General features: G+C 49.3%; 8 protein-coding genes across 8 annotated transcripts; 2 read left to right on the top strand and 6 right to left on the bottom strand.

The window, feature by feature from the left end:
• Nucleotides 1–909: 909 nt before the first annotated feature.
• Nucleotides 910–4511, top strand: FVEG_00150 (hypothetical protein). Its single transcript, XM_018886582.1, has one exon. It carries the CDS (start codon nucleotides 1064–1066, stop codon nucleotides 4169–4171), a length of 3108 nt encoding a protein of 1035 aa, XP_018742161.1. The 5' UTR covers nucleotides 910–1063; the 3' UTR covers nucleotides 4172–4511.
• On the bottom strand, nucleotides 4509–6243 carry FVEG_00151 (aldehyde dehydrogenase (NAD+)). Its single transcript, XM_018886583.1, has 2 exons — nucleotides 5975–6243; nucleotides 4509–5929 (listed from the first exon to the last, which is right to left on the bottom strand). The coding sequence occupies exons 1-2, from the start codon at nucleotides 6097–6099 to the stop codon at nucleotides 4549–4551; spliced, it is 1506 nt and encodes a 501-aa protein (XP_018742162.1). The 5' UTR covers nucleotides 6100–6243; the 3' UTR covers nucleotides 4509–4548.
• Nucleotides 6244–6359: 116 nt separating this feature from the next.
• On the bottom strand, nucleotides 6360–7795 carry FVEG_00152 (hypothetical protein). Its single transcript, XM_018886584.1, has 5 exons — nucleotides 7688–7795; nucleotides 7436–7641; nucleotides 7297–7365; nucleotides 6779–7248; nucleotides 6360–6731 (listed from the first exon to the last, which is right to left on the bottom strand). The coding sequence occupies exons 1-5, from the start codon at nucleotides 7702–7704 to the stop codon at nucleotides 6480–6482; spliced, it is 1014 nt and encodes a 337-aa protein (XP_018742163.1). The 5' UTR covers nucleotides 7705–7795; the 3' UTR covers nucleotides 6360–6479.
• Nucleotides 7796–10176: 2381 nt separating this feature from the next.
• FVEG_00153 (hypothetical protein) lies at nucleotides 10177–12405 on the top strand (the record flags this gene model as incomplete). Its single annotated transcript, XM_018886585.1, has 3 exons — nucleotides 10177–10402; nucleotides 10448–11403; nucleotides 11452–12405. 3 exons carry the CDS (start codon nucleotides 10177–10179, stop codon nucleotides 12403–12405), a joined length of 2136 nt encoding a protein of 711 aa, XP_018742164.1.
• A 124-nt stretch (nucleotides 12406–12529) lies between these two features.
• FVEG_00154 (dihydrodipicolinate synthase) lies at nucleotides 12530–13423 on the bottom strand (the record flags this gene model as incomplete). The annotated part of the gene is made up of 1 exon (XM_018886586.1): nucleotides 12530–13423. One exon carries the CDS (start codon nucleotides 13421–13423, stop codon nucleotides 12530–12532), a length of 894 nt encoding a protein of 297 aa, XP_018742165.1.
• A 2632-nt stretch (nucleotides 13424–16055) lies between these two features.
• On the bottom strand, nucleotides 16056–18170 carry FVEG_00155 (hypothetical protein). Its single transcript, XM_018886587.1, has 4 exons — nucleotides 17604–18170; nucleotides 17291–17552; nucleotides 16874–17231; nucleotides 16056–16823 (listed from the first exon to the last, which is right to left on the bottom strand). Exons 1-4 carry the CDS (start codon nucleotides 17757–17759, stop codon nucleotides 16175–16177), a joined length of 1425 nt encoding a protein of 474 aa, XP_018742166.1. The 5' UTR covers nucleotides 17760–18170; the 3' UTR covers nucleotides 16056–16174.
• Nucleotides 18171–21013: 2843 nt separating this feature from the next.
• Nucleotides 21014–22303, bottom strand: FVEG_14594 (hypothetical protein; the record flags this gene model as incomplete). The annotated part of the gene is made up of 2 exons (XM_018903528.1): nucleotides 21014–21811; nucleotides 21869–22303. The coding sequence occupies 2 exons, from the start codon at nucleotides 22301–22303 to the stop codon at nucleotides 21014–21016; spliced, it is 1233 nt and encodes a 410-aa protein (XP_018742167.1).
• Nucleotides 22304–23929: 1626 nt separating this feature from the next.
• Nucleotides 23930–25372, bottom strand: FVEG_00156 (hypothetical protein). Its single transcript, XM_018886588.1, has 2 exons — nucleotides 24367–25372; nucleotides 23930–24303 (listed from the first exon to the last, which is right to left on the bottom strand). The coding sequence occupies exons 1-2, from the start codon at nucleotides 25132–25134 to the stop codon at nucleotides 24025–24027; spliced, it is 1047 nt and encodes a 348-aa protein (XP_018742168.1). The 5' UTR covers nucleotides 25135–25372; the 3' UTR covers nucleotides 23930–24024.
• Between the last annotated feature and the right edge of the window lie 233 nt (nucleotides 25373–25605).

The following is a 25605-nucleotide window of genomic DNA, read 5'->3' as shown; positions in this document are numbered from 1 at the left end:
GGCCAGAGCAACGAGCAATACCAGCTGAATTGATGGTGTTGCACTGTGAAATGCGGGACACAGACCCTGTGAAATTTGCTGACGATTGGGGATAAGCCCAGGATGAAGATGTCCCCTGCACCCCTGCAAAGCTTAATGTGAGTAGGCCCTGCCCCTCGGGTGACGATGTGATTTGTCCCCGGGCTGTGCCTCTGTTACTCTACAGCACTTGAGCACCTAAACTAAACTAAACATCTGGGTGACCATTTCTTCAGTGCTGAGATTTGAGTGTGCTCAGTTATCGTGGTTGCATGCGCATCGTCCGAGCGTACATGTCTTTATTGCCCGCACTACATAGACTTTGGTTTCACGTTTGCGATCTATCCTATCCTCTGCATCTATCTCTCCCGACCGCCTTTTTTATTATTCCCAGTCGGATCGTTATCTTTCCTTGCAGCTCATGCCTTGAATTGGAATATCGTACTTGGCCCAGGCGGGTAATACACCCGTTCCCCGTTTCCTTAACGACATCACATCGCGTCGCCCAACTTCCCCTCGGGCCCTCACCATCGCAAGAGACACCAGGGTCCGTGGCACTTTGGTCTTACAAGTCAAAGCGTCGATCTGCTCTGCTCTGTAACAGGGGTTCCCCTAGTCTCCTTGGGTAGCTCGCCTCGATGGGATGGGGAGCTGACGGGTGTGGACCCCCCCACCGCCCCCTGGGATCTTGGCTTGGGCTTGAAGGCGTAACGCTACTCGTTCAGGCCGGCAGATCCGTTCCGCCTTAGACGACTTCCGTCAACAACACACACTCACCACTCTCTGGGATGTATCCGTATTGTACAGTGCGGTACCTGAGGGTAGGAATTCTCGACTGGCATGCACCAGACCCGATCTCTTGGTGTGGAACTGGTTCCAAAGCGCCATAAAGGCTGATTGACCTCCTCTCCCCATTTTTAAAGCTAAAACAGCTTTGGTATCTCGTTTTCCGCCCGCTCTCGCTCAAAGGGAACAAGATCCCCTCTGTTCCCTCTCTCCCCCCCTCAGCTTGGCTCCTCTCCCATTCGTTTTTATATACAAAATAATGACCACCGTGGGAACCGCTCAAGCTGCTGCAGAGAGACACGACAAGGAATACTCTTTCATCGAAGCCCTTGCTCTAGGTCCCCGCGAGTCCTTCTCCCTCGTATCAAAGGAAGCTCTTGGCCTGCCCTCCTCCCCGAGCAGTCCTGTCCTCCCCGTCGCCCCATCCATCGCACAGGTCACCACCGTCACACGACCTAGAACTCCTCCTCAGAAGAAGCAGATCGTCGCTCCTGTGTCCTCGCAGGTCCACGTCGCCAGTCCCATCAAGAGCCCTACCACAACTACTGCGCCGTCGCAGAAGAGAGCTCCCAGCGCCACCACCAACACCACTACCACAGCCCCGAGATCGCTCACCAGCAAGAAGAGCAGCGCCATGGCCAACTCGACAAAGGCGCAGAGCGCCTGCCTGGAGCTGTGCCACAAGACCACGGCGCTCGGCGACCGCATCTCGGTGCGCATGCTCGAGTACCTCACCATGGTGACCAAGCAGCCGCACGGCCTCGACACCCTCGCCCACGACTTCCTCGACACGTGCGAAATCCTCTTCTCCATCGAGGCCGGGCTCGGCGAGTGCATCCGCAACCAGCAGACCTTCCCCGGCGACGTCATCTCCGAGCTGAGCAAGAAGTTCCGCGTCACGCAGGCCGACTTCCAGCTGCTGGACCAGATGCTCGGCAAGTTCCTCGAGAACGAGCGCAAGGGCGCCATGGGCCGCATGCGCCGTGGCTGGGGTCGCATCTTTGGCGACAACGACATCGAGAAGATGATCAGCGCCCTGGGACGCACGCGCGAGAGCCTGCGTATGAGTGCGCTCATGTTTCAGTGGAGTCTGGGGAATGAGAAGATTGAGAATGAGCTTGGTATCGGCTACACTGGCCTCGCTGCTGCCCTCGACCGCATGGATACCCGTGCTGGCATGGCGCCGAGATCGAAGCTTTCTGACCACGGTGGTTCGCAGTACACACCTTCTTCTGCGTCGCAACACCGTGGTGTGGAGGGACACAGCGCCGCCATGTCGATGGCTTCTCAACCCCCATTGCCCCCTCTTCCCTGGACGGAGCGATCATCATCTATGCGCGAAGATACACTCGCTGCGTCACTGCATCAGGCGGATGCTCGTTCGTTTACCGGCCACCATCACAACACTGCTAGTTCAATCGCCTCCAATGAGCGGTATCACTCTGGTACCACTGCTACCTTTGACCGCATGAGCACCTTTGACGAACACCACGAGGCGCGGTCGCAGCACACCGCCGTGTCAGATAGTGAAGTATCGCTTGAGGAGCTCTCGGGTCTGGATCTCAACGGTGGCACAAAGGTTGTGCGACTCAAGGCCGATCCCTTCAGCATGCCCCGCTGGAACCCGAGAAACACCGTCGGCACCGACGCAGCCAACCTCAAGTCTGCTCTCCTCACCGCCGTGCGCGGTAGGAACCACAAACTCATCGAGCAGCTCCTGGATCGTGGTGTGTCCCCCAACACTGGCCCTGAGCATCTCGCTCTCAAGGAAGCTGTCCTCAACAGCGACGCCGAGGCCGTTCGTCTCCTCCTCCTCTTCGGCGCTGATCCCAACGGCACCGATCGCGATGGTGTAACACCGCTGCTCGCCGCCGTGGAGAAGTCTTTCCTCGCTGGTGCCGTTCCTCTTCTCAAGTACGGCGCTGATCCTCGCTTCGCTATGGGTGAGGACAACGAGACTCCCCTTGCTGCTGCTTGTATCGCCAACAAGGTCAACTTTGCTCACCTGCTTCTCATCTACGGCGGTGACCCTAATCAATTGACCGCCACCGGCGAGACACTCCTCAGCAGCGCTATCAACAAGAAGACGCCCAAGAAGTTCATCGATCTCATCCTCGACTACGGCGCTGATCCCGATTTGAAGAGTCGCGAGGGAAAGACTGCTCTCTTCGAGGCCATTCAGAACTCGCGTGTAGATATCGTGAATAGTCTCCTCGACCACGGCGCAAACCCCAACTTGCCTGGTCCCAAGCACATGCTCTGGCCCGCCACCTACCAGAGCGCCTGTCTGCAGGTCCTCCTCGCCCACGGCGCCGACCCCAAGAAGGCCCCCGGTATCATGGAGCTCGCCGTCAGCGTCAACAACATCGAGTCCGTCAAGGTCCTCCTCAACGCAAAGGTCGACCCCAATCAGAAGAAGGACGGCGTGTACACGCCCCTCTGCACATCCATCCGCGACAACCGCCCTGACATCTTCCACCTCCTCCTCGCCAACAAGGCGGACCCCAACGTCCCCGCCAGCGAGTATCCCGCCTTCAAGTGCATCACGCACAACCGTCTTCAATTCCTCCCGCCTCTTGTCGATGCGGGCGTGAACCTTAGCTCCCCCAAGGGCATTGTCGAGACTGCCGTTAGTGTTAACAACATGGAGGCGCTTACATGGCTGCTGGAGAAGGGCATGAACCCTAATGATAAGAACCCCAAGGGTCACTCACCGTTGACGACTGCTATTCGTGAGAACAGGGTCGAGATGGTGGACTTTTTGCTCAGCCACGGTGCTGATCCTAACGTCCGCGGTCAAGACTGGCCCGTGTGCATGGCCGTCCGCAACCCCCCCGTGCTCAAGCGCATCCTCTCCGTGCTCGCTGAGCCCCGCGCCTTCAAAGGCGTGATGGAAATGGCCGTCGTCGCCAACCAGCTCGAGTCCGTCAAGCTCCTCCTCGCAGCTGGCGTATCAGTCGAGGACAAGAACGGCGGTGTCTTCTCACCGCTCACATCCGCCATCCGCGAAGACCGCAAGGACATCGTGTGGTTCCTCATCAACGAGGGCGGCGCCGACATCAACGCGCCCGGAGAGCATCTCCCCATCGTCAAGGCCCTACGCCGATACCGCGGCGACTCCGAGATGCTCGAGTTTCTCCTCGAGCACGGCGCTGATCCTAACAAGGTGTACCGAGGGTGGAACGGTGTCATGCAGGCTGTTGAGAACGGCGATGAGCAGATTCTTCGTCTTCTGGGTGAGAAGGCTGGGTTTGACCTCGATGTGAAGGATGAGCTTGATCGAGATGTCACTGAGATTGCTGCGTCGCGAGGCTGGGAGGAGGCAGTTCAAATTCTGAAGGAGTATGCCATGACAAAATCTGCTTAATTTAACTGGGTCATTTGAGTTGTAAGATGATGAATTCTTGGGATTTTGGGATGGGGTTGGAGTCTGCGAGATTGCTTTTATGGGAATTGGACTGGATTGGATTGGATGGTTTGCTGCCTGGTCTTGTGTCCTTTTTACATATATCCTCTTGTTTACCTTGGGCATTTTCTTTTCATTTCTTCGTTTTGTTCATATCCCGCCGGTATAGTACTACCATGTATCTGGTTACATTTTCTTTGTCAATCTATTTGTTGGCGATAATACAGATGAGCTTTGAAGCATCACGATCCCAGTTTGAGTGTCACAATTGAGCGCACGCGACATATATCGAAGTGACGAGTAATTTAAACTTGTCTATCTATTGTAAATGCAATCATCTACAACCTATTTCCCATGTTGACGTGAACAGATTTAATCTGCGTATAAGCTTCCAATCCCGCCTCACCAAGCTCCCTCCCAATACCACTCTGCTTAACACCACCAAACGGCACACGAGGATCGCAATCCTGAGAACTATTAATCCAGACCATTCCCGCCTCAATCGCAGCAGCAACGCGATGGGCCTTTTCCAAATTCGTCGTAAAAGCAGCAGCGCCAAGTCCATACGTCGTATCATTCGCCAACTCAATCGCCTCCTCCTCCGTCTTGAACGTGGAAATGACAACCACCGGACCAAAGATTTCTTCGCGGAACACTCTCATAGAAGGCTTGACGTCTGTGAAGACCGTGGGAGAAATGTAGAATCCCTTGTCTGAGTCTCCGACTTTTAGAGGGTGACCGCCTGCTGCGACTGTGGCGCCCTCCTTTTTGCCAATGTCGATGTACTCCAGGATCCTCTCGTACTGAACCTTTGATACCTGCGGTCCCTGGTACGTTTCCTTGTCCCACTGGTTACCAACTTTGCTAACCGTGTTGAGAGTATCAATAAACTCCTTGATGAATGTCTCGTAAATAGTCTCTTGCACGAGGATTCGCGACGTCGCGGTGCAGATCTGTCCTTGGTTCGACATGATGCCGAAGTGCGACCACTTAACAGCCTGGTCAAGCTCCGCATCATCAAACACAATCAACGGTGACTTCCCGCCCGTTTCGAGGGTTATGTTTTTGAGTGTCTTTGCAGCGACGCCCATGATGCTAGCTGCTGTAGCTGTTGACCCCGTAAAAGCGATCTTGTCAACCAACGGATGCTGCACCAACGCAGCGCCCGTGTCTTTGCCCAGACCATTGACGATGTTGACTACACCAGGCGGAAAACCAGCTTCCTTAATAAGTTCTCCCAGAACAAGAAGACTTAGGGGCGTTTGTTCCGCTGCCTTGATAACAACTGTATTTCCACAAGCTAACGCAGGGCCTAGCTTCCACGTCGCCATGGATAGAGGATAATTCCACGGGATGATCTGCGCAACAACACCAATCGGCTGACGAATCGTGTACGCAAACTTCTTTGGCGTCGTGTTAATAGTCTGGCCGAACGTCTTATCAGCCCAGCCAGAGTAATACCGAATAACGCCCACGGCCTCAACGAGATCATTCTCCAGGGTCTCGATGTACGTCTTGCCGTTATCCCAGGCGTCAATTGTAGCGAAGAGCTCGCGCTTGGACTCGATCAGATCAGCGAGACGAGCCATGAGTTGACCTCTGTCTGAGGCGGGGAGATCTCGCCATGATTCATGGCGCAGTGCGGCTTTGGCTGCTTTGACGGCTTTGTCGATGTCTTCTGAATCTGCGGACTGAACTGTTGCGATTTCTTGTTCGGTGCTGGAATGTGTTAGTGGGGTGAGGTACAGAGGGGTAGGAACTTACGCGGGGTCGATTGATGTGAGGGTTTTGTTGCTTGATGAGGGGACGAATTCGTTGTTGATGAAGAGGCCGGTTGGTTGAGACCATTTTACTCCGTTGGGAGCTGTGAGTTCAATTGAGGCAGCCATTTTGGTGATGAGATGGGTTGGCTGGTGTAGACGGACTGGTGTTCAAGCTTGGGAGGGCCTCTTGTACTTGAAGCCTTGACAAATCTCATATAAGACTATGGCTGACTCTATTCAATCTGATATAGACCGACGAGAATGGCGATTGTTTCCGTCGTCTTGATCGCGCAGACCTTCTCTTTTTAACACCCCCTCACAATCATCTCCACTACCGAGATAGGGAAGTGAAGCCTACAACGACAGCGCTAAACTCCACTGCACTACCCCGCATCTCCATCGACCTGCTCACACTGGGCAAAGAATTACACCTCAAGCGACATCTCATATCATGACTCAAGATAAGATAATGTCTATCAATTATCTCGTTAAAGACTAGCCTAACTTCACTTCCGAGCCTCTGCCTCTTCAGCCACAGCTCGCGGAATCTCTTCATCGAGGCCTGTCTCCTTCGGCTTCCAGCCCAAGACTTCAGTGGCGCGACGGGGCTTGCTTCGGGCATTGCTGCCGAAGAATACTGAACCAGCCGGGAGTGCAGTGTCGACCTCTGGTTTATACAGCTCTTCGACTTCAAGTGTGTCAATCAGCCCCTGGTCCTTTGCTGCTTTGGCGACTCTATCCGAAATATTGGCCCATGTCTAAATTGTTAGCTTTGCCAATTGGTGAGTGAACGTAGTCGACTTACCAGCTCGCCAACACCAGGAAGATAAATCCCCTTCTCACCCCAGACATTCCCATCTTCACTTCCCTTTGCGCCCTTTTCAGCTAAAATCGTGAATAATCTCGCAAGGTCAGCGACGTGAACATTCGTCCAGGCTGCTAGACCGCGACCCGCTCTGACGGCATGGCCTCGCTCAATGGCGACTTTTGAGAGTGCGGGGATTTGAACGCTGCGCTGCTTAACAGGACCTTGGCCTTTTCCGTAGATAATGGGAGGGAGGACGAGGGCTGTTTTGATAGAGGGTGTTTCTTTTGCGATTTTGAGAATGTAGTTGTCTACCACGCGAGAGTCGTGGCTGCGGATGAGGTCTAGAATGGAAGACACGCCATCGAGATCATCCCAGATGTCGCTGGATGGTTCACCTGGTTTGAAGGACGGTGAAGACAAATCCTTAACAGGCAATAAACTCGCACCAGAAATTTGAACCAAATAACCTATTCATCATCAGTTCAATCCCTCTCATTCAATTCATCATGCCTTACCATTTCCCCTCTTCGCCAACCCTCGATGAATCGCCTGCAACGACCCAATATGCTTATTCGACGCAACATCTGAGTTCAGTTCCCCCCCCCCGGTCAGCAACACCACACCACCAAAATATCATGAAACATCACTACTGACTCAGTACAACCAAAGCTTGTGAAGCCTCCTGTTCCACGAGCGCACTATCATCTAGGTCGCCCACCACAGTGCGCACTCTCGGATACGCCCTTGCGATGGTCTCGGCTGCGTTGGCGTCGCGCACGAGCGTGGCGATGGTGTACTCGGGATGGGCTTGTGTGAGCTCGTGCAGGAGCTGGCCGCCCACGTAGCCCGATGCGCCGGTGCTGGGAGGGTTAGTCAGTAATCGTAGCACAGAATTCGGGGTGTTACAGAAAGATTGAGGTCATTGTGTGTGCGTTTACGTGGTGTTGGGAGTGCTGTGTTGTGCTGGATGGAGGTGCTGCGGCTATGGAGATGGGGTTTTATGGGTGCACGCTGCGTCACGAATATTATTAAGCTGTGCATCACCAAAATTACGACACTGCGGCGATAATGGCGCACGAATTACTTGATTTTCATTTGTATGCGCATGCATTTATCAGCCACTTGAATAATGATGTTATAAATGGGATCAAATGCACTCATCGCGGAGACTTGCCTTTTTAGTGCCTACAGACGATGCACCGCCTCCAGATGTGGAATGCGGTATTGCAAAGTGGAGATAGCTGTATCACCCACTAGAACCAGAAGCAAAAAGAATGTGTTAAGACATGTGAGCTCTGGAGTAATACATTGATGAACGTGAGTTCGAACGCACGACCTGCAAAAACGAAGAGTGGCGCAGGGAAGAGATTTTTAGGATTTCAGGTTCGGAGTTTAGAGAGTTATAGGTTATAGGTAGATACCACTGCACCACTCTTCGCCGATGATATACACAGTGATATTGGAATATGAGGGTACGATGTAGAGCGAAGACGATGGAATATAAAGGGTAGCCCTATGGAGCATGCACCACTAATTGCACTTTCAGCACAGAGGGCTGGATCTCCAATATGTGCTTACTGCTCAGAGACACAAGCGAATTGCTCGAGATAAACTCATTTCATCCGCTTATATTGATCCTGAAAAGAAAGGCCACGCAAAAACTCAGTATACATCTTGGTCCGAGGAGTAAAAAACCTGTAGGCTGTATTTATACTGCTTGGTCAAGGCAGCAATTGCACCCCTGAGGCAGATAAACCTTCTCTGATTTTGCCCTCTCTGATGCTGGCCTACTATAGAGGCCTCATTGTTTAAGGCTCTGTTTGAAAAGCCAAAAGCTTGATAGCCTTTCACAAGGCCGACGGCAAGAAAAAGAATACATCTTGGTCCTCATTTGCATTCTTGCGGTCCTGGATCACTTTGCCAGCCGTCCTTAGCCATTTCTATGCAAGATTCCAAGTGCATTACTCAGTCTTGCACAAAGGGCTAGGTATTCTTCGCTCATAGTATACTTCTTGTCTGAATGCTGGAAGACTGACTGCATGTATTCAGTGTTTGAGTGACCCTGTTGGGAAGTACAAAGAACATATCCTTCATCGCGGGCAGATAATAACAGGCTACATACTCCCGAGTGGACAACGCATAAAGAGTCGTTGTTTCTATAATTTGAGGTTCATCACTGAGGGGTTTGAGACTGTGACTCGAAATGTTGCCGTTGTATCTTGATCGATAGGAGAGACCTAAATCTTCGGTCAAATGGCACGGAAGCAAGGAATAGAAGCGGCTGAAATTAGAACTAGCGAACATTTTGGTAGGACCGGGGAGTCGCTTATTATATACGTTAATGAACCGGTCGCCCAGTTCACCGACACTGACTATTCAGTGTTTGACCAGGGCCCAGAGGTTAAGCGTAGGTCAACGGAAACAATGAGCTCTTTGGAAGTCTTGGTTTGGTGCTTAAACGAGAGTTTAATGAGGTTTTGCAGAACCCTTTACATTGAGTATCAGGGATATCCTTTCCTGGTTCGGCGCTACAAGTAAGGCTCGTTCAAGACATCGAGATCCCGATCTTTATTCCAGGCCCCGACAGGCCATGCCTATGACACTGGGAATCATTAGTCATCTTGAAGACTTGTTAGGTAGAAGCATAACTATGTGTTAAAAAGATTACCGTTTACTTCTCACCTGTGTTGGCAGCCTGAAGCCTAACGTCATAGCCAATAATCGACTATATAGTTGCCTCCGCTACTGCTCTGGAACTCTATCTACAAGTGTAGTCCGGTGCTATGGTTGGTATGGAATAGCTTGAATTGAGTGTCAAAAACAGATAGATTAATACTCTATTGTTGATATCAGTAGTTCTCCCTGTTGATTTGCTATTGTTAACATTTGTCCGAGAGCTTGATCTTGGAATCTTCTCCCATTTCAGGCGGAGGGATTGACTGAACATACTCCTCTCTTACAGCATGCATACTTACTTATAGTATGGATGAAAGTAACCGTGTAAAGAAATTGAGCTGCTGATATAACTACCCGTCCGCCTTGCACTCCAGCGCGTCAACATAGCATCTGCCCTCTGAAGTATCACGGTTATCAGAAATGACCATAATCAGCTATTCAAAGATGAGGGAATGCCCTTGGAATATTTTATCCCACAAAGGCATAAACTCGCGAAGACTTTAGGCCTTGACTGGCCCAAGCTAACCTCCTAACGTCCCTCGCCACGGCCACTCCGATAAGCGGGCTACCCCACCCCGCGGAAACATTCCCATTTCGCCATCTCACCAACAGCACAATAACACAACCTTCCCCCGGGATGAATCTCCCTCGCGAGAAGAAGCAATCAACCCAAATCGTCTCATTTCATCTCATCTCGCTTCTCCACTTTCCTATCCAAGATGCCCAAAAAAGTCGAGCGAACACGCACCTTCACAGGCTGTCGAACATGTCGTTCGCGCCACGCAAAATGCGACGAGGCTCAGCCCGAATGTGGAACCTGTAAACGACTGGGGCTTGCGTGTGGAGGTTACGGAGCACGGCTGTTTTGGATCAGGGATGATGCTGTTCGCCCGGAGCTGCAGCAGAGCCATCGGGGCTCGGAGTATCGGTATCCACTATTCTCCGGTAAGTGCTCCGGTGCGTGTTGGGGACTGTGACTGAAGAATGTAGAGAGTGAGAGACGGTTGATGAGTGATGAGTTGAAGGGGAGTTTGGGGAAGAGAACGGCGTTGGCGTTGTTGGCGGATATTGATTCTGCGTGTGAGAAGAGTGATGTTGGAGATGCGTTGATGAGAGGGCCTTTTGGGGTTTTTCAGTCTCTTGAGGAGAAGGAGTCGACGTTGGATACTATTGAGTGCTCTCCTGATACTAACACTGATAATACATCGACGAGTATGTATGCTGAGACTGATGGGCTCATCGAAGAAATTCAACGAACAGACTGGCCCGATCAGCTACCTGAAGATGACTTGGATATCTTTACAGCTTCATTGGATCCGAGCTTCAACATCAATTCTGAAGACCTAACAGCAGGCGATCAGATGAATAGTCATGATTCTATGGCAAACTTCTTCGTCGATGATCCGATGGGCGCTGAAGGCCTCGCTCTCTTCAGTCCAGGCTTCATATCCCAAGTCATGGGACACGACACCGCGCAAGAAGACACCATCGACCCAAGTCTTCAAGCCTCAATGAACGAAGTAGTCCCCTACCCAAGAAATATCACAAGCCCCTCCATCCTTCCCGAAGAAGCAGAGCCACTACTCCGCCACTACAGACAACACATCGCCGGCCAACGCTCAACAATGCGAGCTAAACGCAAGTCTCCCTGGGAGATCATATTTCTGCCCTGTGCTCTCGAGACATTTGCTGAGCTATCGCTATGGAACGAAGCTTCTCATACCCGCTCTTCGATATTTTATACACTTCTTGCTCATAGTGCGTTGCAACTTCATATGTCCAAGGCACCGAAGTCTTTGGCGGCGGATTGGAAGGAGGTTGGGTTGAAGAATCATGAACGTGCGCAGAACCATCTGAGACAGGCGTTGCAGCATGAGATGTTTGGGCCGAGACAGGCGAGTTATAAGGAGCTTTTGATGGCCATTTTAGCTATGGCGATGACTTCAGTAAGTTCCCCATCATCGGTCCCGGAATTGACAACTAACGGAAGTAAGCTGCATAATGGAGCTCGTGCATTTCGCATCTTCCTCCTCGATGCAGAACGCCTCATCCGCCTACGCGGTCTGGCAAACCAAACCCAAAACCCCTTCAAGTCACGGCTTCTGCATCATATGTACACTCATCTCCGAGTCATTGCAGAGAGTATATCCCTCTGGGGTGAACCTCTTCCCGAAAGCTCTTCAGAGATCCAAGGCCGTGAGCAATTTCGAACATTCCGTATCACGGAAGAGGGCCTGAACATGGGTCTTGATCCCGCTCAAGAAAAGACTGATGAGCTTGGATACAATGACATTCATCTTGAAGTCCAAGGACGCTGGACTCAGACTCTTTATCCGGTCATTTACGGGATACCCGAGTCTCTTATGACGCTCTTGTCACAAACGGTCTCCTTGTCTAATGAGAAGAACCGTCTTGAGACTGTTGCGCGCTGCAACCCCTCTATATCAGAAGCTCTCTCCAAACATACCAAAACCCTCGAAAACAGAATCTGGGCATGGCCCTCAACCCTCGACCCCACCGAGCCCGTCAAAATGCCCACAGGCGACGAAGACCTCGTTCGCCATCCTCAAGTTCGCTCAATGACACTAGCAATCCACCAAGCGTTGGTGATATACTTCTACCGAAGAGTCTATGACATGAACGCCATGATATTGCAAGACCTTGTTCGAAAGACGCTGGAGTATCTCGAGCCGTGTCTGAGTGAGTTGATCGATGATCAGGATTTTGCTACGAGTTTGGCGTGGCCTGCTTTTGTGGCAGCTTGTGAAGCTGTGAGTCCGGATTTGCAGGAGCGAGCGTTGAAGTGTTTGGGGGTTACGGATGATAAGGGTGTTTATTTTACGAACAGGCCGGCTGGGGTTGTTGTGCCCTTGATTTGGGAGAAGAGGAAGCAGTCTGGGGATTGGACTACGAGTTGGCAGAGTCTTGTACAGGAAAGTCTAGCATAGATATGGCAATTCACTTGATTCTGTTCTCATATTATAGCGATTTGTCTTCTTCAACTTTCATAAAGTCATTTTGTCTATTTTACTATTTCAGTCATTAAACTCCATAAAGCAAAGCCGTATCCATTCACGCCAACTTAACGCCAGCATCCTTCAGAAACTGCGCAAGCTCAGCCCTCTCATCATCCTCCAGCAGAGCAAACGGCTTTCGCAGACCTCCCGTCTTCCAGCCCTGCAACTCCATGCCAGTCTTGATGCCAGCACCATAATGATGCGCCTCCAAAAACTTGCACACAGGGAAGATCTTGGACCAAAGCTCACGTCCCTTCTTCAAGTCTCCATCAACAGCGATGGCGTTCCAAAGCTGCACTGAGAGTTCGGGGAGAACATTGGTGGTTCCCCAGACTGAGCCCTTGGCTCCGGCGCAGAGACCGTAGAAAGTCAGTGTGTCCCAGCCGTTGAGAGCGGTGATGTCGTTGTGGTGGTGGAAGAGAAGGTCTGTAAGAGCGGGTGCATTTCCAGAAGTATCCTTAAGATACTTGACTCCAACATCTGAAAGACCAGCAATTTCCGCAGGTGACAAGCTAACACCGCTCGCACTGGGGATATTGTAGTACATAATCGGCAAACCACTCTCCTTGTAAATCTCCCCAAACATCTCCCTCAACTGCTTCAGATTAGGCGCATCGTAGAAAGGCGGCACAATCATAGTAGCAGCGGCTCCAACCTCGGCAGCGTGCTTAGCGAGCTCTACGACGCCAGAGGTGGTGAGGTCGCCGATGCCAGCGACGACGGGGACTCGACCGGCTGCTGACTTGACGCATTGGTCGAGGACATCTTTGCGCTCTTGGAGGGTGAGGGCAGTGAATTCACCGGTGCTGCCGCCGGGGACTAGGCCGTGCACGCCGGCGGAGATTTGACGCTGGATGTGGGCGTCGAGGGCGGGGAGATCGACTGTGCCGTCGGGTTTGAAGGGGGTTATGAGGGCGACTAGGATGCCTGTGAGTTCTTGGGGGGCCATTGTAAGTGATTTGAATGAGACACTTGGATGAGTGAGTGATATGAGATGGATGTTTACGATGAAACTCTTGATTATTCTGGTGTATTATATGTTTCTTCTTTTTATCTTTCTTTACCAATTGGTATACCCCCGCGTTGTTCTCTATCGATCTCGAGATGAACGGTCTCGTCAAAATAGGTAAGTCTCCACGACGTGGGCGGAGATGCTTGCCAACCATGTTTTGGTGGGGTATCAGCTGCCACACAACGCCCAATTTGTTAGACCAAAGTCAAAAGAGGGAGAGAAATGAGAGTAGGGCACTTTGTTAGTAAGATTTCTGGCCTTCCTTTTCGAGAGCTGCTAATTCGGTCCAAGCACACGGGATCGTCGCAATCGAATCTCCGTCTTACGGCCTGTGCGAGAGGAGCCTGCGCAGTGACTTGGGCGTTTTCGAGTACCATGAAAAGGAGTTATATATTTAGCAACTTAATAATAAAATAGCTCACTTCGGTCTGGATGTGCAGATAAATGTGTCGGCTACCAGATCAACGCCATTCCTTGATGCGAGCTTCCTGACTAGTGAACGGCTGCAACAGTACAGTGAATGGAACAGGACATCGGCATCGAAGGCCAGTAATTTTCATCTAATAAGCAATAGGCTTCGGGTTGTCGGAGGGCAGAGTTCGATGTGATTGAGCCACGGGGGTTGTGTCACTCATGTCTTGATCGAGTTGTTACTAAAGCTGGACCAAGAAGACGCAAATCTGCTGTTATCGGCTTGTAATTATTTTCATATTTAGATCTTATCTCCCTGGAGACCAAGTAGTGTTGTTTTCTCCAAGTGTTCACGGCAAACTAGGAGCTGACCAGTCAGTATCCTTGCTATCAAACAGCCACTTAAGTCCTCAAAGGCCGTAGCACTAAATATTTATACATACAGAACTTAGCTTGAGATTTTTGATCTTTCAAAATTTGCTTAAAATACTATACAATACAATTGAGTACTCTTCAGTCATTTCTACAAACTGTACATAGCCTTCAGCCAAGCGATCGAACTTGTTCCGAAGACGCGTATTATTAGCTATGATACCTCAGCGACAGCGATGCTGCAGGCGGCAGTTCCGAATTCTGGAAAGATCGCGATGTTACTTGATATTTTGAAACCTCTGTCTACACGAAGCCAGCTGCAGCTGAGCCCTGCGCTGGTAATAGTTGGCTAGTGGCAAAGCCGCCCTGTAGCCGCAGGGCGAGCCAACATCAGGAGAGTAAGACTATAGCTCTTGTTAGGGCATACACCATGATCAGAGATTTTGTGTTTACTGAACCCGCAGCTTAGCAGTCAACGAAGTGGCTTTCAGCTTACTTGTTAAATCCAGACCAGCCAACTATCAGCGCCGAAGATATGCAAGCTTCTGTATGAGAAGAGAACCACGTGGACTTTGCCAAAATACAACAGACAGTATCTCAACGAGCTAATGATGCAAAATTTGGTAATTCCATAAAGGTATAGAATAAGTCGTGGTTTAAAATGTTCTCTGCATTATCACCTAAGTAATGACATCTCATTCATTGCTGGTAGCTTAGCAAGTAAATCCTACAGCCAATGCGAATGCCCTCAGCAATCAGCCGAGACTAATTTCCCATTGACCTGTGTCTAACATATTGATATCGGCATCAACTGATTATCTTGCGAGCTCAGCAGCAAGAGCCTCAGTGGCTGGGTTAACTATCGGGGAGCACTCCGGCATCGGATCTGGGGTTTCACGAATTAAGGTTGACCGTTGCACGGCACGACCCAGCTTCAAGAGCCCCATATCTTCATTTCTACCGACGATTGCCGATATCCCCATCCTCCCTGTATGCCAATATCCACTTCGTAAAGTTAATAAATACACCATTCTTGGTTCAAAGATCAGTGCTCAACTTTGGTCTTCATAAGCCGACATGAACCAAAGTATCATCCAAAGAGGACCCCAGCTGCATGAAACATCCCTGGCGTCGGCGTCACCTAGCTCTTCCTCCCCAACCTTCCCCAACTCAGTGGCGACTCTGCGTTGAAAACTTTAAAGTTCAGGCTAACTGTACATACAGCACAGCTGCACAGTGTCCTGTCCCTTGTCAGCTAGTCACGGCCACACGGCAGGCTAGTGCCCGCAGATCCAGACGTCAGAATAGGCAAAATTTGATCATCAGATGGCAGTCCAGAATCTTGATTTTGGAGTCTTATCTGAAATACCCACTTTGATGTGATGATGAAGTTGTGGATATGGGTATCGAGACTATTGGTGGACTAAGGATGAAATGCGCGCAGTGGGGATGGGGAAGCGCTTAGGCTAACGGGTTTGCTGAGGATGATATCCACAAGGGATCATGGGTATTCATCCAGTGTTTTTGCGGGGAATTTGATGGCCAAGCTTTTTGGTTGAAGAAATGGTTGGAAAGTGAGTGCTTGGTTTGATGATGAGTCGAGTCACCCAAGCTTGAGCGCATGGGAGTATCTTGAGAGCCCAGTCGAATAGGTATAGAGTTCTGTAAGTTTGGTGGATCACAGCATTGTAATGACTAAGTCACTTTTCCCTTTACTTGTACTCTCGAGGTTTGGAAGAATCAACTGTTATTCAGACCAAGGAAATCACTTCACAGGGGACTGAAGTCATGGTTTATAAATATGATGGTAGATTTATTCTTCAACCTCTAATGTATGAATATGTTTTCTCTACTCTAAGTCCAATGGTATACAATGCGTAATGCTAAAAGAAAACAACGCTGCGCTTAAGTGGAATTCGAATTATCGGCACAAGAGAAAGCAGCAGAGCCACCTGAAGCCTTGTACGAGTCGATGATGCCAACAATAGATCCGTAAGTACCACCGATCATGAGGAAAGTACCCGAGACAATAACAAAGATGCTGAAAGCAACCATGAGGTACCACTTCATGTTGGGATCACGCTTGCCCTTGGCCCAGTTGTCATACAGCCACATAAAGCCGTACAGCTGGAACGACATGAGCGTGCCAAGGAGCGCGCCAACGAGGGAGACGAGGCCGCCAAAGACAGGAATACCAGAAGCAATCAGGTAGGCGATAACGGTGGTGATTATGGTGCAGGCGAGCCAAGTTCCCCAGTGGATAGCGCTGTTGGAGGAGAGATGCTTTGTTCCGCGGAGAAGGCGGACAAAGACGTATTTGGCGGCGAAGTGGATGACGAGGACGGTTGTTGCGAGAAGGCCGGGGAGGGAGATGCCATAGGCGACGCGCTTGATGAGATGGCCGGCGGAACCGAGGGCGGGCGATGCGACGTATGAGCCGCAGTATAGGTAAACGACGCAGCCGATGACGATGTAAGTGAGTGTGACACCAGCTTGACAGATGAGGAGAGATCGAGTATAATGCTCAGGACGCTTCATCTCAGCAGCGATGGCACTTTGAAAGTTAGGTGGATGAATCACACATAACAGCTGAGGTAAACTTACAAGAATCCAGGGGTTCCAGCATAGGCAAAGATGAGAGAAGAGATGGAAGAAATAGCCTCAGTGAAACTGGGGTTTCCGACAACCTTCCAGTCAGACTTCCAGTGGCCCTCTTGGGGAGCAGCTGCAGGACGATCCTGAACGCCAACTGCGATGGTGACGGTGAAAATAGCAGTCATGATGCAAACGAGGCCGACCCAGGCGAGCATGCTGATGCGGCCGAGGGTGCGAACACTGGCCAGCAGGAATCCGCAAATAGCAGCAACAGCGACGAAGACAGCAGTGCAAGTACCGTGAAGAGAGACGGCGTTGAGACCAATTGAGATACCGAGCATACCAGAGCCCGCAACGAAGATCCAGACTGGGTTGTTAGCTGATGTTGTCAAGGTATATATCAAGGTATAAGGCGGAAATACATACAGAGGCAGAAAGCGATGCCGAAAATCTCACGTCCAACTCGGCCGAAGATCAAGAAGCCTGCATCGTCGATACCGTAGATTTGCGGATGGTTGCGCTTAAAAACACCAATCATGTAATCGGACCATGTTGTGATGCCGGCGATGACGATGAGGCAGATGATGCCGGGGAGAATACCGAGGACGTCGAAGACAGCTGGGATGGACAGAACACCAAGACCGACCTGGGTCTTCATCATGAGAGCTACGGTGCCGATCCAGCCGACCTAGAGATGTTAGGTGACTTGAAGATGTTGATAATGCTGTGGATTACGTACAGCGCGGTAGTTGGGGCCTTCATCGGTGATATCACCAAAGACATCATCGTGAACCTGGGCTTCACCAGCGATGGAAGGGGTGTTGTTCAAAGCAGGCTGATCATTCTCGAGATCACGCTTGAGGTCCTTCTCAGCAGGACTAGAGTAATGCGACATGATTGTTGAAGGAGCAAAGTGAATTGACCAACAAGCAAACAACTCAAAGACTGAGAGTGCAGGAGTAGAGAGGTGAAAAAGGAAGAGAGAGTGGAATGTGGAGGAGATGAAGCACAAAAGTCTGGGGATTGTGGACACAACTTATACAAGCTCCCCCCAAGTTCGAAGTCGATCCTATACAGTAGCTGAACAAGTTGGGTTGGTGCTTTGCCCCCCCAGTCGATCCCCGTGGTGATTTACCCAAGAGAGGTTAGTCGGTGATACAAAACCTGGTATGCAACTCGGTGTTGGCGAGGCTTATCTGGGTGTGTGGAGTAAGTCATTCTTCCCTTCAGGCATTCATTCTGCTTTGTGTCTCTTGGCTACTCCATGTCCCCATGGGGTTGCCGCCCAGAATTCGCGGAGAAAGAGGGTCTCAATACGATTGACGAGTCCAGAGCAAAATTGTCTAGACTCTTGGTTGAGAATTATCATCACGTAAAAGAAAACAAGAAGAGGCCAGGCTATGACGTTGAAAGTTCCACTGGGAATAGCGAGTCAGGTATCGCTCCGCGGTGCCTTGCTCCCCATAAAACCAAGGGATAGAGTCTCATTGGTTGAGGGGTCAGTTTTTATTACCCCATTGCTCCGCAGTCGGGAGCTGATCCGGTCTCCAAAATATCCACAACCCCAATTTTCCACGTCTTCAGAAGCATCAGACACGAGAGCTTCAGTTATTATTGTGGAATTCGTTACCAATGTCGTGGAGTACGGGAAAGCGACCGAGTCCACTCCGAGGCCCCTTGATTAAATACCAGTGCGTTTATCATAAAATGGCCTGCTTTCCCAGGTGGTCTCATCACCTTCTCTACTGAGTACGATTGCAGATGAATATTTACAAAGGAAAATATTGCAAAGGATAAAAAAACACGGCTGACGTCGGTGCAGCCGAGACAGGCAAATTTTCCATGCACGGCATTACTCCTCGGCACCCGGAAATAAAGACAGAGGCGAGTCTCCAAATTTTACCTTTATACAGTATCCTTCTGGAACAATTCGCGCATGCAGATGGTTGGCTGCGAACGATTGGGGGGCGTCGCAGATCACCGACCATTCCGGGGTTCACCCTGTAAAGTTAAGTCAAGTTAGGGGGTTTGCACTTGAACCGATGGTATCCCATCAGGAAGGCCTCCGCGCTGCGATGATGAACTGACTTTATCAGCGAGGCATTTTTTACTGATAAGCCAGTCCTATGTAACTTCAATCTGGTCAATGCATTTGGCATGAAACGTTGGAGAAGCGGAAATCATCGGTACGGCCACGTATTTGGTGGAATCTCCAATTTTGCTGCACTGATGCTCAAGCAGTCTGTGAGCCTTTGAACAGCGGAACCGTTTCCGACAAACGGTGGCGGCAACTCCGTAACCAACGGACGACCTGCCGCTGCATCTCGCATACCTAAACTTGTCATCAATTATCATCACCGTGCTCTGTATGGTAATCTCGGAAGATGACTGCAGGGTCCGGCCTAGCTCCCGATGTCAGTGTTGCGTGATGTCTATATCGCCTCTGAGCAATTCTTTATGTAAACATGGTCTCACCACCAAACCCCAACGGAACATCTTCTGTTTCTAGAAGCTGAGCAGAAACGAATGCTGATTATCAGTTCAACTGGTGATGCTTACAAACGGGTGACTATCACGAGGTTGGTCCGTTCGCGGCAACGATACCGAGATCATGGTTGTTCACACATGAAGCTTTCTTGGCGATATCCCACGTTGTTATCAACAGCACTTTGTAATATTGTTTGGGAAAGTGTTGGGGCTGATAATGGTCATAGCTTGGAGGAATCGCTCACGTAATGGATATCATTGTTCATGCATGATCTGTGCTGGGCGGAAGGGGGCGAAGCTGGTGGAGCTGAGCATGAGCTGAGGTATTTGCGTGATGACAGATTTCGATAATTGACTTTGCCCGTTGAATCCGAGCTGCCTTTGGAAGAGTAGGTTTGTGATGGTATGTGCAGGTAGCCAGCAGAAAGTCTCGAGCATGATGAGTTTGATGTAGTGCTGGATAAGTTCCTGGTTGTACTGCAGCAAGCGATGATCACCGAGGCTGCTTTGATTGAATTCAATTTCTCTAAATAGAGACTTTACTGACTATTTATCATCTTTCCGTTCCTCTCTTGCGGTTTGTTTCGGCTCATCATCGTGACACATACATTGAGATTACCCAATACTCCATTTCAACCAAAGACGCTCAAGGCATTTGCATGTGTCTCTCGGAACGTTACCCTGAAGTCCAGACCAAGCCAATCGAAAAAGTCAAGTAATATGCATCTGCCAAGCCGGCTAAGAAATCATGCCAATGCTGGAATCTGCCATCCATGGAAATGCCAAGTGATAGATCCTGGGGGTGTTCATCAGACCCTTTCTCCGCTCCCCGCACGTGTCAATTCTTAGCATTCGCCAAGTCTATCCACTTGCCTTTCTGCTCTGCTATCTGGGGTTTGCGACATCTCGTTTGCTCAATGTGGAATCCGAATGGGTAAGCTACCGCGATGAGATGACAACCGCGCTCGGGCTTCAGGGGCGAGAGAATAATAATACTTGTGATTTTTAATATGAAATAGTTCAATTTACTATTTGATTTGATTCTGCTTGGAGCTGCGCTGCACCTGGAGACTACTCATTGACTGGACACTCATAGAGCAGCTCCCATTTGCTAACTGTGACCCAAGGCGGGAATACAATTTGACATGGGCTTAGAGATTACACGCTACAATAGCCTGAAGATATAGATATTTAATAAACGTCCATGTAAAACTCATGGAAAGCATCGGGCCTTAAGTATCCGATACAGGCAGCCACATAGTCTCGACAGATACCGACACATGGCTGTAAACTCTTCCTTGCATGACAGTCAAGTATGGTGTAGACTCATGCTCACAATTGTTCTTGGGTTCTTCAACTCATGTTCCCTGACTGAAAGTTCCTAGTGGTAAATCCTGGGTATTCTCATCAGACCTCCTGTTTCCTAGTGCTATGGTCTCGCAGGTTGCAATGGTAATGATGCAAAGCAATAGGTAGAGACTTACGCGCAATCGGCTAGTAATTCATTCTGCAACCGAGCAAGACCAGCATACACAAGTTTGACTAATACAATTGCCACTGAGGCCCCAATCTTATAGAATATTCGTTCTCACAAGCTCAAGACTTACCATCTAAAGTGATTAATGATCAACACTACCTATTAGCCAGACAGGACTTAAACAATTAGGGCCCTGAAAACGTAACCGAATCAATCCAGGCTTCAGAGCCTGCATTACACATAAACCCAATATTAAGAGCCAAAACACCCTGATCGATCTGGCTCTGAGTGTACGTATATGTATACGATATCTCCTGCCACTGATTAATCGCCCCCGGCTGTGTACCCATCGCAGCAACAACGAGATTTCGCCGTCCAGCGAATAACCCTGCATTTCCATAAGCACAACCCAGCACCGCGAGGGTGCATCCATTTCCAGGGCGCACCCACGCGGAAGCTGGATAACTAACCCCGGCTTGAGGAGGCGATGAAAATGTCTGGTTGACGTAGCTTGTTGATCCGCCGGCGGGGGAGAAGCTCATGTGTGCAAAGCTTCTGCCGTCGTGCTTTATGTTGGTGTCGAGGGATAGTGAGACGAGGTTGGGCTGGGTGACGGTCCAAGGTTCTAGAGTGTTGTCGAACGAAAGATTGGTGATCGTGGGAGGACCAGCTGCTTCTGTGGTAGTCGTGGTTGTGGCTTCAGAAGTTGTTATTATCTCCCTGGTGGTGGGGATTAGCTCGGTAGTTGAGGCAGATTCTATAGCAGTGGGTTCTTGTGACGAGGTGATTAACTCGCTGCTACTTTCGATGATCGTAGAGCTTAAATCAACGACTGAAGAAGTTTCTATGGTAGAAATGCGGTAGAAATGGCGGTAGTAATAGTGCCTTCTGTAATAATAGCTATCCCAGTGCTGCTCTTGACAATTGTAGAGCTTAGTTCCATTACTAAAGTTGCTGAAACTTCTGTAGTCCAAGAGCCTTCTCTGATGGTTGATTCCTCAATACAATCAGAGGTCATTTCTTTGGTTGAAGTCTCAGACTTCTGAAGTTGAAATAAAAGCAGTAGTAGTGGCTTCTTCTGTGGCAGTTGATACTCCAGTGCTTCTCCCGGTAACAGTAGAGCTTAGTTCCGAAGTTGAAGTTGTTGAAAGTACAGTGGTAGCAGAGTCTTCTGTAGCATTAGATTCCTCCGAACTACTTTCAGTCATCTCGGAGCTCGTCTCTCTGGCTAAAGAGGTCTCAGTAGTTAAAACAGCCAACGTGGTAGTGGCAGCTGAGATATTTGATGTCTCTGTCGTACTATCTATGATAGTAGAGCTTAGTTCTACTGTCAAAATAGTTAGACCCGCAGTAGTTGTAGCGTCTTCTGTTGCAGTGGTTGGCTCCGCGCTGCTCTCGAAGATTGAAGACGCCACAGCTATACTTGAGGAGGTCACCGTAGTTGAGACAATAGTTGCAGTAGTATCCCTTGACATAGTTGAAGTCTCACTCTCTGACTGGTCGGTAGTAAAGATCAACTAGCCATCAGAGGAAACGTTGGTCGTTGAGAAGCTTGGTTCGGTTGTACTGGTCGCCTTGGCGGAAGAAGACGTGATTTCAATTGTAGTCAGTCTATCAGTCGTCCTCGCTCTCGTTTTAAATGGACCGGTCTCAGAGCCTGCCAGTAAGAGCGCTGCTATGAAAGGAATTATGATGGTCTTGGCGCTCATTTTCAACGGAATGTTGTAGTAAAAAGGTAAGAAACAAGAAACAGCAACAGCAACAGCAACAGGTAGAATAAATGAGATATAAGACAGAAATAACTCCTATTTAATATTCATGGAAAGAAAAATAAGCTTACTCGCTTAAAGAGCGTTCAGATCATATCATGCTGAGATTTTGCTCCGTAGGTATTGGACTACTGGCAATAGTGTCAGCTTGGCAACAATAATAGCACTACTCTCAAGGAGAAGATTCAGCTGCCAAGTGTTGGTTTAATCAATATTGGCTCGTTTATATCTACGGAGTAAACTTTATTAGCATACTTAAAAGGCTCTGAAAAAGAATGTTCTACCAGCGTTAGCTAAGCTTGTATCTCACTTCAACACCTAATATCAAACTCCAAAGCCGGAATGATTCCAGAGACACTTCTCTGATCCTACAAAGACTCTCGAGTATCTCTTCCACACGACGCAGATTCAAATTGACCATTATCGATTTTTATTTATACCATAGGCTGTCTCAACGTGCCCTGTTAGGAGGCATTTCATGGTTAAACGGGATTCTAAAGTCAGCGCATGGTAACGAGTAAGAGGATGTTCAGAACCGAATTATAATTACAAACTTTATAGTTCATGTTGAGCCGGTTCGCGATATGAGAAGATGCCGTAAAGACGGCAATAGTTGTAGTTATTGTAACTGTGATTTCGCCAAAACTATAAAAATTGACTGATTCAGTTGATCAGCAAAGAGTTAAGTGAGATTGAGCAAGGACGGTGTGAGTTTGCATCCCTATACTAGCCGTTGACGAAACATTCAAGTTGCCAGAATGAGCACTCGATACTTATTACGTTAGGGCCATACAGTAGTTATAGATATGTGCTCGGCATCCATCTGTTTTGCGTAGAGGAGAATCAAAGGCAGTCAAGTTATGCCTAGTAAAAGAATATAAGACAGTGTGATAATATGACAATCTAGTTACAATGTGAGACTGGTATCTCATAACTTTGCATAAACCGATCTGCGGTACCACAAAACGTCCGCGACAATTCTACCAATCTAGGGGAGAAAAGAAAACTCAGGATATCGATTCTAAATAAGAAAAGTAATTAGGTAATTTAGCCTAAGTTTATGGGTTTGACCCTAAGTTTAGGGGTTTGACGAAATTCATCTTAAGATTGTGTTGAGATATTGCTACGATAAACCTTCCTATGAAGTTGAAATACCATATACGGTCCTTAAATTCCCCTTCCGAGAAGTCCCCTTCTGTACCGTGAGTCTGAGACGCTATGTCTGCTTGAAAGTCCATGCATAGATTAAATTATCACGCGAACGCTGCTAAAGCGGATTGACCGTAGAAAGTCTAACGTATACATCAAAGGCATCACAGAACAGCCAGCAAGTCTTCCCAGAATTGTTAGTTCATTAATAACTTTTCATTATATGATTCTATATAACCCATCCCAATTTTTACAATTCATCATCATATCGCATTAATTTATTTGAGCTTGAGGACAGCCTTGCCAAAGTTCTTGCCCTGGAGCATACCGATGAGGCCCTCAGCGGCGTTGTCGATACCCTCAGTGACGTAAAGCTTGGCCTTGACACTGCCGTCGGCAAGCCACTTCTGGAGGTTCTCCTGGTGCTCCTTGTAGTAAGCAGGGCCGAATGCAGGGTTGCCGACGAGGAAACCCTCCATCTTGACCTGCTTGGCGATGAGGTTGATAAGACCCTTGGTACCTTGGCGATGGTCGGCGGGGGTGTTGTACTCGGAGATCTGTATATGGTTAGTAATGCGATATTTGAAGAAAAAAAAAGAAAGGGAGAAGAGTTAACTTACCAGACCGCAAACGGGGATACGGCCACCGACATTGATGTTGTCGAGAGCAGCCTCGAGGTGATCACCACCGACGTTCTCGAAGTTAATATCGATACCGTTGGGGGCAAGGCGAGGAAGAGCATCCTTGGGGCTCTCCTTCTTGTAGTTGAAACCAGCATCGAAACCAAGCTCCTTGGTGATGAAGTCAAGCTTGGCATCATCACCGACAGAACCAATAACAGTGAGACCCTCACGCTTGGCAATCTGGCCGACGATCTGGCCAACAGCACCAGCAGCAGAGCTAATAAAGATAGTCTCGCCCTTCTTAGGCTTACCAATCTGGTGAAGACCAGACCAGGCGGTGAGACCAGGCATACCCAGAGGACCGAGGAAAAGACCAAGGTCAAGGTTGTGAGGGTTCTGGACCTTTCTCAAGTTGACCTTGGGAAGGGTGTCCTTGTCAACACGGACGTATTCAGCAATGGGGAGGAAGCCAGTGACGAGATCGCCTTCGGAGAAGTCAGAGGTGTCGCTCTTGATGATCTTGCCAAGAGTGCCGTTGACGATGGGGTCGTTGATCTCGAAGGCGGGGGCGTATGACTTGACTGATGTGTCGCGCATCTTGCCGCGGAGGTAGGGGTCGAAAGAGGCATATTGAAGCTCGACGATGACACCGCCCTGAGGAGCAGAGTCGATATCGACGGGGCGGTCCTCAATGACGAGATGCTCACCGGCCACGGGGAGACCAGTGGGGATCTTTTTGTAAACGAGAGTCTTGTTCTGTGTCATTTTGGCGGTATGTGTTGTGTGTGGTATGAGATGAGTAGGAGATGAGATGTGATGAAATGTATGATGAGATGAGAGTGAAAGATATATAGGATGAAAGATGAAGTTATGATAGGAATATGAGAAATGAACGACGTCACTGCAACTTTTATAAGACACGGTGCATCAAGTACCGAAGCCACGTCAAAGTGGCGCTGGCATTATACCGAGGCTCGCTGCAGGCTTGATTTGTAAGGGAGGGAAAAGCATTGAGATTTTCCTCGACAACTAAAACGTCACAGCGCGGGAATGGTCCACATACACGGTGATGTTTCCCAAAGCGGTAATGACCTCATGGATGATGGTTGAATCACATCACGCAATCTACAAGCTTAGAGCCAGTGACAGCTCAAAATAAGGTGCGTTTATGTTACATGCCGAGGTTTACTATGTATGAGTAAGCCAATGCAGTGAGATTCTTATCACTTCTCGATA

Source organism: Fusarium verticillioides, chromosome 1 (assembly GCF_000149555.1).
Source record: "Fusarium verticillioides 7600 chromosome 1, whole genome shotgun sequence".
Classification (NCBI taxonomy): domain Eukaryota; kingdom Fungi; phylum Ascomycota; class Sordariomycetes; order Hypocreales; family Nectriaceae; genus Fusarium; species Fusarium verticillioides.
Note: the sequence above shows the minus strand (reverse complement) of the source record. Positions and strands in the feature narration are given on the sequence as shown.

Bases quoted from the DNA above. Each gene is read 5' to 3' on its own strand.
- FVEG_00156 (XM_018886588.1), bottom strand. From the start codon at position 25,134: ATGACACAGAACAAGACTCTCGTTTACAAAAAGATCCCCACTGGTCTC. The intron at 24,304-24,366 runs GTAAGTTAACTC...AACCATATACAG, and splicing joins GTATCCCCGTTTGCGGTCTG to ATCTCCGAGTACAACACCCC.
- FVEG_00151 (XM_018886583.1), bottom strand. From the start codon at position 6,099: ATGGCTGCCTCAATTGAACTCACAGCTCCCAACGGAGTAAAATGGTCT. The intron at 5,930-5,974 runs GTAAGTTCCTAC...AACACATTCCAG, and splicing joins CTCACATCAATCGACCCCGC to CACCGAACAAGAAATCGCAA.
- FVEG_00155 (XM_018886587.1), bottom strand. From the start codon at position 17,759: ATGTCGCATTACTCTAGTCCTGCTGAGAAGGACCTCAAGCGTGATCTC. The intron at 17,553-17,603 runs GTACGTAATCCA...TAACATCTCTAG, and splicing joins AAGGCCCCAACTACCGCGCT to GTCGGCTGGATCGGCACCGT. The intron at 17,232-17,290 runs GTATGTATTTCC...CTAACAACCCAG, and splicing joins CGGCATCGCTTTCTGCCTCT to TCTGGATCTTCGTTGCGGGC.
- FVEG_00152 (XM_018886584.1), bottom strand. The intron at 7,366-7,435 runs GTCAGTAGTGAT...AACTGAACTCAG, and splicing joins ACAAGCTTTGGTTGTACTGA to ATGTTGCGTCGAATAAGCAT. The intron at 7,249-7,296 runs GTAAGGCATGAT...GATGATGAATAG, and splicing joins GTTGGCGAAGAGGGGAAATG to GTTATTTGGTTCAAATTTCT.
- FVEG_00150 (XM_018886582.1), top strand. From the start codon at position 1,064: ATGACCACCGTGGGAACCGCTCAAGCTGCTGCAGAGAGACACGACAAG.